The sequence below is a fragment of the Galeopterus variegatus genome, unplaced genomic scaffold (assembly GCF_000696425.1).
Source record: "Galeopterus variegatus unplaced genomic scaffold, G_variegatus-3.0.2 Scaffold22942, whole genome shotgun sequence".
Taxonomy (NCBI): domain Eukaryota; kingdom Metazoa; phylum Chordata; class Mammalia; order Dermoptera; family Cynocephalidae; genus Galeopterus; species Galeopterus variegatus.
Window position 1 is genome coordinate 1 of NW_007749053.1, and position 9,993 is coordinate 9,993.

Here is a 9,993-nt window from a genome sequence, read left to right on the forward strand (position 1 = left end):
CCAGGTCACGGGAGCCACGGTGCGGGAGAGAAGCAGAGCAGAGAGAGGCAGCCGGCCGCCCGGCCTAGGCGGTGAGGAGGCCAGAAGCCCCGCAGGAGACGGCACGGCAGCTGGCCACGGGGCAGGTGTGCCATTTGTCAAGTCTGCACCAACTCACAGCTGCTCGTCCCTCCCTGCCGCCCCCACCTGCTGACGAGTGTGGCCTCGGGGGTGTCCCACCCTCTCTGGGTAGCCTTTGAGCTGTGGACCGGCAGCCGGTGACATAATCTCTCAGCCTTTGCAGGATGCTTCCAGAAGTCAGTGGACTGGAGCCTGTCCCATGAGGGTGAGGAAGCATGCTGATGCTTCCCCTCCTCGATGACCTGTGTCCCCACGGCTCACCTCCTGGGGCTGGGGAGCCCCTGCTGCCGGTGCCGGGGACCCAGGCGTGCCCACCCTGGCTGTCTGCTCTTCCAGTTCCAGCTGAGGAAATAAGAAACCGAGTTCTACTGGCTGCTCATCAGCCACTCGGATCCCCTTGGGGCAGCAGCAGAGTGTGGTGGCCAAGGATCCCCGGCTTTGGTGTCAGACCCCGCCTGGCTCAGACCTGGCAGTGTTGAACGTGCAGGTGATGTGGCACCACGGCTGGGCCAGGAGCCACAGTGTGCCCCAGTGGGGGAGAACCCACGGAGACAGCGGGCACACGCCGCCCCAGCCAACACAGGCCCCGCTCAGGTGAAAGTGGTCGGCGGGTGGCGAGTGACCTGAACGAGGCAGTGAGGAGGTGCCCACCACTTGCCTTTGCTCCCCTGTGGATGTTTTTCTGTCTTGACTGAAACTGGTGGTTTGTGCACTGCGGCAGGACACAGAAAGCAGGCACGGGCAAGGCGAGCGCTCCAGTTCCCTACACTTTTAACAGCACTGTCCTGCGGGCTGCTGCAGGGGCACGTCAGGGTGCTGTGTTGCAGTGGGCCAGGCGGTGTCCCACCCAGTGAGTTTATGGCCATAGGCCAAGCCTGGAGGGCAAAGGAGTGAGGAAGGAAACACAGGAGAGAGCAGAGCCCCAGGCAACGGGAAAGAGGGGGCAGAGAGAGGGAGAAGAGGGATCCTCCCCTCTCCAGAGTGTGGCTGTGGGCCGGAGCGGGCCGGAAAGGAGGCTGGGTCTCCTGCACCACCACCCATGCCGGGCTCTCCTGCCATTGTGGCCCAAGGGTCTTGCAGTGGCCCAAGGTGGGGGACTGGTGGCCTCCTCCCTGGGTGGCATAGTGCTCTGACATGTGGACACCGCTTTCCTTTGCACAGGGGGCCTCCCAGGAGTTCGAACAGTGACCCCAACTTCGTGGTGGTGGACGGCGTGCCCGTCATGCTCCCATCCTACGATGAGGCTGTGAGTGGCGGCTTGAGTGCCTTAGGCCCTGGGTACCTGGCCTCCGTGGGCCAGGGCTGCCCCTTACCTGTGGATGACCAGAGCCCGCCAGCATACCCCGGCTCAGGGGACATGGACACGGGTCCAGGGGAGTCAGAAACCTGTGACAGCATCTCAGGCTCTTCCGAGCTGCTCCAGAGTCTATATTCACCCCCCGTGTGCCAAGAGGGCACCCACCCTGCTTCTGACAACCCTGACACAATTGCTAGCACGGTGGGGGAGGTGGCATCCACCAGCCCAGGCATCGACATTGCAGATGGTAAGTGTTTCCCTGAGCCCCAAGCCACCCCCGCAAACACCTCTGCAAACCAACCCCTCCCTGGCTGTGTAGAGCCCCCACCCCCCAGGGCCGAATCAATCCACTTGCCACTCACTCAGCTTCAGTTGCTTCTTACTGTCTCCAATGCAGAGGCTGTGAGCAAGCCAATTATTGTACAGAATGATTTTTGTCTCACAAGGAATGAGGCTGTTAATAGAAATTTCAGGAGGCACGAAAAGACACCGAGCTATCCAAAGGAGAAAGGCTACGGTGGACAGTACTTTGTTTTTATAGCATTGTATGATCCAGCATGTTTTTCTTCTCTATCTTTTAATTAGGCAGGACCTCTGAAAGTAGAGCTTAGGAACAGGATAACACACTCATGTGAGGAGGAAGGACCGGGTGCGTGCGCTAGACCCAGCAGTGTGCCCGGGCACCCAGCCTGGAGCAGTTCTGTGTACACAGACATTACTTTTCCCAGATTGAAGGAAAAGATGCACATGCGTCTGCCTGTCACAAGGAAGGGCGAGTGTAGCTCATGGTAAAGTGGAGAAAACATATCAGGCTAATTAGGGCTTAGTTTCCTTGGGGGTTAGGGGGGACAAGCACAACTTTACAAATAAGAGCACTGATTCCAGCTTACATCCACAGGAGATGGCAGTAACAACACAGAAACAGAGGTCTGCTGGGTCCTTTTCTGCAAGCCATGGGGCCTCTCTGTGTACTTGAATCTGTAACCTTTTGGCTTGTATGACCTTTAGGGTCCACGTTTAAAATCTAACATTTTATTTTTTATGAACGGGAAATAAGCTCACAAATATTTTTCAGCAAATAGGTGTTGTTTATTTGATTGTTAACTGATATGTAGAACTTAACATTTTCCCACTGATTTTGGAAATTGTAGATATTTTAATAAGGTTTATAATTCGATTGTCACAGTGTTTTTTGGTTATAATAAGCTAATTACCATCTCTTCTTTTACAGAGATCCCTCTAATGGAAGAAGATCCCTAACTGTGCAAAATCCCAATGACTCTGCTGCTCCTTTGGGGAAAAGAACCTTGTACTTTGGAGTGAGGCCACGGAAGGGCAGTATGTGGGGCGTGGGGACCTTTTCTAACTTATGTACGTGGGGATAGGGTTCACATCACCCATCTCAGACTCTACAGTAAGGCTGACAAGCTGCAGTGGCATGGTTTCAAATGAAGCTTGAGAACCTGCTAAGGCCATGGAGAGCAAGGGCAGAGGGGCCCCCCTGTGGTCCTGGGTGGAGGGGGTAAGTGTGTCTCGTGCTGCAGGACATGGGTCAGTTGCACGCATGTCTCACGCACTCACACATGCCGTTGACTTGTGCTATGAGTACTCCCTGCGCCTCTGAAAGCATGTCACATTGTGTAAATTCGCTTCTAAAATCTGCTTCAAACTGTCTCTGGACTCCAAATTCAAAGGCCTCTTCTAGCCTCTGTGGAAAGTGAGTGTTGAGAGGCTGGCCGAGCAGCAGAGCCCCCGTGCACTTACGAGGGGTAGCCCCCAAAGGAAGGGTTCTCAGTACCATTTCGACAGTCCTCCATCTGGACAACGCTGCTCAAAGCAAGACTAAAGCAGGATGTGGCCGTTCCCATGAGGAAGGAAAGGAGACAGACTCTGCTTTCTGGAAACTTCTTCAAAAAGTAGAGCTCATGTACCCTGTGCTATCCTTTGGTGACGTATCGCCAATATTTGTATTCATGGAATGCACATGGATGCACGCATTGGATAAACCTGTGACTCTATGAATGGCCAGAATATGTTCAAATATATGTCACAGTGAAGGAAATAGCCAAGGTAGTGTTTGTTTCAGCATCTCAAGAAGACTCTGCTCAACAGTTTGTCTGAGTCACGAGCCCTTCCATTGACCGTTACCACTGTCCTCCCAAACTCAACCGTATTCTACTTTCCAAAACAGAAATTGTTTCCATAAATATATTCCACTCCAAATACAGTAGGAGGCGGGATTCATTTGCTTCTTCGTTTTGTCCCGCGCCGTGGGGAGGCTGGCCTCCCAGCCCAAAGGCAGCCGTCCCCTCCCACCTGCCATCCCTGCACTTCCACTGTGAGGGTTTCGTGGTGCCCACTGCAGGGGGTGGGGGGTTCTAAGAAATTGATTGATAGATAATGTCCTGAGTCCTGAAGTGTCTCTTCAAATACATGTTGATCTGTGGAGTTGATTCCTTTCCTCCTCTGGGTTTTAGACAAACATAGACAAACCTGTGATCCACAAAATTGCTATGCTGATGGAGCAGTGAGGGCTGGAAGCTTGATCAAGTCCTGTTTTTTCTTGACACAGACTGATTAAAAATTAAAAAGAAAATGATGGTGTGAAGCATGACTTTAACAGAGGAGTGGAGTCGGGTGGGCAGGGGAGGGTTGGTGACAGCGATCACAGGAGATGGAATAAAATGTAGGATTAAGAATGTGAGTCAACATGTGGAAAGTACCTGCCTCGCCCGGTGCCTCAGGGCGTGGTGCCTGCCCACAGCAGGGACAGTGGCACTGGGCATGTGGGCAATGGTGCTTGGTAATTGTAGCTTCCTTTAGCAACAGCCTCCTGCCACTGGCACAGTTTTGTACCACGAGCCCCACTCAAGGGAGTTGGTTTTCACAGGTGGGTGTGGTTAGGTGTCACCTGGCCTGCTCAGAGACAGCACAGGCTGGGGGGGAGCCAGGGTCAGGTGGGCACCTCCACCAGGCAGCCAGGTCTCAGCTCTCCTCCACCCCAACACAGTGACTTCGAGTAGACACCTCATTTCCCACTGTGCAGGTTGAAGAGGCGTGCGGGGCTATCTCTGAGCCTCGCCTCTCCTCCTGCAAAGTGGACAGCAGCCACGTGCAGAGCCTCAGCTGCAGCCCCGGCTCCTGGGAGACAGACCCCACGGGAACCACATACATCAAGTATTTATGTCAACGTTGTCCTAACACCTGTTCAATTGCAGCATCAGACAAGGTCTCACCAAATCGCCGGGACCCTCCCCTCCATCCCTCTACTTTGTGGCCACATCAGAGTCTCATCAACAAATGCTGTTTACAATGTGTTTTTTTCTCAATACAATGAGCTTATGTGGCAGAAAAGAATCCTCATGATATTCCAAGTATGTCACGATCCTGACTTTCTTTTCTTTTAAAAACCCCAGGAAGCCCTTGTGTGTCACTGAAGGGAATCACTGCTCTCACGCCGCCTCAGGGGTGAGGAGCTGGAGAGCAGACCAGCCTGCACTGTGAGTTGGCACCCTGGTGGTGTTGTGTGAGGACCCGCCCGACACAGGTGCCCCTGCTCGGGAGAAGGACGCCCCTCAGAGCACGCCCAGCAGCGAGCAGCTCAGAGGCCACAGGTGTTCCATCGACGCTGCCCGAGGGGCTCACCTGGGTGTCTGCTCCCGGGAACTGCAGAGAGCAGCTTTCCAGCTGACTTGCTCCCCATCCCGAACACAGCAGAAGTCGCAGGTGCCGACACACTTCACTTCCATGTAGCTTCTTGTAATCGCAAAGTTGTGACTTGCTGGTGTGGAATCTTTAGAGCCCTTCCCACCTGATTACACCCGGCCCAGCAGCTGTCACAGGGACAGGGATGCCTCCTGTTCCTGCAGAAAGGTTTGTCTCTGGCCCCACAGCAGGCGCAATGCTGTCCCGTGTCGGTCCATCTGCTCCCCCCAATCTTGGGCCCCCACTGCAGCCTGGCAGGCAAGCCCTTCCTGTTATGGTGCCAGCCTCTAGGTGTCCCCAGCAGGGCAGCGGGATATCATAGAGATTGTGGGCTTTGGAGCGGGCACAGCACCCATCTTCATAACCTGCCTCTGCTGCTAACTGGCTGTGTACTTGGAAGAGGTACTGAGCTCCCAGGCCTCAGTTTCTTCACATAGAGACTAGAACTGGTTGGCCTCTGCTGTCCTCACTGGGCTTGGTGAGGATGACAGCTAGAGTCAGTCGAGCACCCATGCACAGTGGGCACCTTGTGAGGGTGAGAGAGTGCCCATGTGGGTGCGTAGCTCTGGCACGTGTGCCCAGGCACTCTGACCTACCGTGGTCCCTTCGCCCTTGAAGGTGTTTGCAGGTGATGCTTGTTTGGGGCTTCGCAAAGTGGATGGACTGAAATGTGCTATGCCCGTTCCCCTCAGACCCCATTCCCAGGAGCCTGTCCCTAGCTTCTGTATGCCAAGCTTTCTCTGCAAAGGGAAATTTTCGATCCTTGGCCCATCGGGCATTTGCCCTCCCTCCTAGCACAGCCCTTCTCTGAATGCCACCGAAAGTTCTGCTCAGGGAGGGCAAGACAGCATCAGAAATTCCCTCAAGACTCTGAAGGACTCAGATGCTCTCCACAGGCAAGCCTATAGATCAACACAAGCCTGCTTCCCTAATTTTATTGTCTACTTTGGATTTAAAGTGTAAAAGTCAATACCCATACATTTCCAAGTGATAAACGGAAAGTCCACAGTAAAGACAGCTGGTCTAGTAGGCACAGCAGGGCCCCAGAGAGCAGCAGCGTGTCAGGGTGGGTGAGTGCTGGAACCACGAAGCTTCACGCCGCATGTGTGCATCACCATGGCCGGTTGCAGCTGCTGTGGCAGGCAGTGTGTCATCTCCACACTGGGCTAGCACCAGTCCCTGGTGCCTACAATGCATTGTTTTAAGTGACCAAAGGAGTTGCCCAGCTACCTCAGTAGGAGCCACAACCCGGCCACGCTTCGAGCCTCATCAGAGTGATCAGAGCTGCCGCAGCATGCCCATGGAGCCGCTGGTCCTCCAAAGCCAAGAAAGAAGAAACTTGAACACCAGCAGATGCATAAAGAGTTGGGGGCAACGGGGCTGCTGAGATGGAGCCAGAGGGAATCGAAGCTGATATTTTCTGCTTGGAGCCTACAAGAAATACTTAGAGACAGTGTTTCGGTCAATAATTATTTACAAAGCACCTGCTCTGTGCTAGGCTCTGTCTGTGCCCTTGAGCCATTGGTAAGTGGGCAGCTACAACTCGATGCTGCAGGACACCAGACCGAGGCCTGGGCTCTGGGGACAGTGCCACAGGAAGTGGCAGCCACACTGGTAGCAGGCAGACTGGGAGCTGAGCCGGGGCTGGGGAGCAGGCGCCTGGTCCTGGAGGTCAAATGGAGCTGGGGGTTGGGAAACGTGGAGCTGTTGGGTGCTCTGAGGGCCTTGAGGTGGGAGGTGGGGAGAAGGCCGAGGGGAAAGGGGGCTGGAGAGGTGACGAAGGGCCAGGCCGTGCAGGCCTGGGGTGCTGTGCAGGCCTGGGGTGCCGTGCAGGCCTGGGGTGCCGTGCAGGCCTGGGTGCCGTGTGAGGGAGGTAAGTGGTTCCCCTGGGGGAGCGGGAAGCGTTGAAGGGTCTGGAGCAGACGAGCTGCTCCGGTGAGATGGGAGGAAGCGAGCAGGCTTGAGAGCTGTTCCACGGGCCTACAAGTCGGGGACAGCCGAGCCCCGCAAAGGACGCACTGGCTCTCGGGCAACCCCCAGGCCTCGGTTTCCTCACCTGTGTAGTGAGAAAGTGGGACAGATGGTGTCAAAGATCCAAAGATCTCTTCCAGCCCCAACAGTGTGGAAGTTCTCTCTCCTGCGTGTCCTTGTCCTCCATCGCCAGCTCCCCTCAATCTGTCCTGGCAGCGGCCCTGCTCCCAGCCCCTTCTCCCCTCCGCTGGGCACCTGCAGCTCTAGAAACTGCAGCCATTCTGGCTTCCTGTGGCCGTGCTCTGGCCCTTGGTCAGAAGGAGCAGACGCCTCCTGGAGTCCACTGTAGTCTAATGACTTGAAACAACTAAAAGCCAGACAAACCTATCAGATGGACTTAGCCTGCGAATGCTGTGTAACTCTGTAGCATTTCCTGTTCCGCAAGGCACGTTCGCCTGCTGCACACTTGCGGGTGTGGGGAGGGCAGGACGTGGACAGGTTACGGGTGGAAGGTGACGCATCTGCTCCCACATCTCTCCCAGGGGTGGGGAGGCTGCCCTTCCCGCCACGGTGCTCCCATCGCTGGGCTGCAAGCCAGTGCGCCAGCAGGATTTTCTGCTTATGCTGCAGGTGTGGCCGCAGAGATCTCTGCACTTTTTTTAATAGACTTTATTTTATTTTTTTTTTTTATTTTATTTTTTTTTGTCTTTTTGTCTTTTTTCCGTGTCCGGCAACGGATCGCAACCCTCAGTGTTGCCCCCGTACCGGACCGGGGACCGGCAACGGGATTGCAAGCCTCGGCGTTGCTCCCGTGCCTCGCTCAGCCAGTGAGCGGGAGCCGGTCTGTATGTGGGATCCGAACCCTCGGACGGGAGCGCCGCCGCGCTTCCCAAGCGGCGCACTATCCAGTGCGCCACCGGGCCGGCCCAAGACTTTATTTTTTAGAGAAGTTTAATTTTACCGAAAGATTGCTGAGAAAGTAGAGTTCCCGTACACCCCCTCTTTGTACTTACACACGCACGCACACTCAGGCACTTCTATTATTAACGTCTTGCATTAGTGTGGCATCTCCCACTCTGATTGTGCCATTTCCAATTTGCCACTGAGACTCCCTCTAAGCCCCTGTGGGCTAACCAGGCACAGCCCATGGGAAAGCAGCCTGCCCTGGTACCATGCAGCTCCCAGTCCCAATTCTGTCCTTGGGGATGACAAGAGAAATGTGAGCAGACGCTGGCTCTGTGGAAAGCCATCTGCGGACCCCCCCACCCACCACCCCAGCTGCCGGAGGAGCAGGGCTGTGTGGAGAATGAGGTTAGCCCGGCACAGCGTGCTCCTGCCACTACCATCTCACAGCGCTTTGATCAACCTCCACATCAGCGTCTGAGGGCTGACAAGCCACGTGTTTAATAACTGATCCAGATGCTTGTCTAACATCAGCACTGAATACAAGTCCGTAGGTCACAGGTCTGCCTTCTACTCCATTCTTGTCAGACTCTGTCTCAGACGAGCTCCCCCGGTCTCTCAGGAGCATTCAGGCCTCCCAAGTCCCTCATGGGCCATCCATGAAATGGGGAGAATATCACTCAATTTGCAGGTTTGTGGTGAGGAGTAAATAAGCCAGCAAACGTAAGATGACTAATACAGGGCCTAGTACAAATAAATGTTCAAAAAATGGATAGTTGTCATTCTTAAGGGAAGTCAAGAATTGAATATTTTCAGCAAGATTGTAAAGTCTAAATCACAGTGACATTCAGTGTCTGCTCTATGTCTGTCACATCACCCATTTCTGCTACCTGGCCAAGTGACTCTTCCCAAATTCTGCACCATTCCTGCCCTGCCCCTCTCCTGTTATCCACATGTAAATGCTCCTGAGGTCATTTTGTCCTCAAAGCCACAAGATTACACACAAGTATGTATCTTTCCTACCCGCACATCTTCCCTTCAGACAGGTCCAGCTCTTGTGACGGACGCTCAGCCACCCGCAGCATGGCTCGTCCACAGTCGCAGGGATAACTCTGAGGTCGCATGGACTGCCCCTGTGTTTGGAGCAGTTTTGGTTTTTCATTAGTGATATCTGAGACTATCTAACTCTGAACAGTGCCCCTGTCCTCAAAACTTGGACGCCCAAATTTAACCAAGCACATTCCACTCCTGGTGTAAATCTGTCTAGGTTTTCTTACACTGAATTGAAAAGATTATATTAAATTAAGTCCAATCTGAGACCATTTCAGGTGTCAGGCTTGTTCTAACCTTTTGTTGAATATAGCATTGCTGAGAAAGACGGACCTCACACATATCTGTTTCCTGGTGAGGAAACCAGTTGTGGGATCTCCTTCTGTAGGGCGGCTTCTGAGGATCTGGGACCTTAGCTACCGTCACTTTTCTCCAAGGAATTCTCTGTGTGGCAGTTTCCCTATGTGTGGTATGTTAACAGATGTCAGGAGAAAGAAGGGTTCTGAGGTCAAATTTGGGGAAAGTTCCACTAAACCAGTCACTGGGCTTCTTTACTGAAGGCCTCCTCAGAGTTTTTAACATGTTAATCATAATATAGTTTCCCACATGTTGTGGACTGAATGTGGCTCCCCAAAATTCATATGTTGAAATTTAATTTGCAATGAGATGGTGTTCGGAGGTGAGGCCATTGGGCGGTGACTAGGTCACACGGGTGGAGCTCTTGTGATGGGATCAGTGCCCTAAGGAGAGACCAGAGAGTCTCGTCCTCTTCGCACCATGTGAGGACACAAGAAGTCAGCCGTCTGTAGCTCACAAGAGGGCCCTCGCCAGAACCCAACCACGCAGGCACCCTGCTCTCGGCCTGGGTCTGTCACAAAATGCATGGCACTGAGCAGCCTCCAGAGCTGTGATAAATAAATGTTTGTTGTCTACAAGCCACTCGCTCT

The 9,993-nt window shown here is 53.9% G+C and overlaps 1 protein-coding gene across 1 annotated transcript; it reads left to right on the forward strand.

Annotated features, from left to right (window-relative positions):
* Positions 1–1,159: 1,159 nt before the first annotated feature.
* LOC103583435 (sushi domain-containing protein 4-like) lies at positions 1,160–4,013 on the forward strand. The gene is made up of 3 exons (XM_008564748.1): positions 1,160–1,209; positions 1,282–1,664; positions 2,649–4,013. The coding sequence occupies exons 1-3, from the start codon at positions 1,160–1,162 to the stop codon at positions 2,675–2,677; spliced, it is 462 nt and encodes a 153-aa protein (XP_008562970.1). The 3' UTR covers positions 2,678–4,013.
* The last annotated feature ends 5,980 nt before the right edge of the window (positions 4,014–9,993 follow it).

Coding starts and splice junctions, on each gene's coding strand:
- LOC103583435 (XM_008564748.1), top strand. CDS start 1,160: ATGCCGGGCTCTCCTGCCATTGTGGCCCAAGGGTCTTGCAGTGGCCCA. Junction 1,210..1,281: donor GGGTCTTGCAGTGGCCCAAG/GTGGGGGACTGG, acceptor TCCTTTGCACAG/GGGGCCTCCCAGGAGTTCGA. Junction 1,665..2,648: donor AGGCATCGACATTGCAGATG/GTAAGTGTTTCC, acceptor CTTCTTTTACAG/AGATCCCTCTAATGGAAGAA.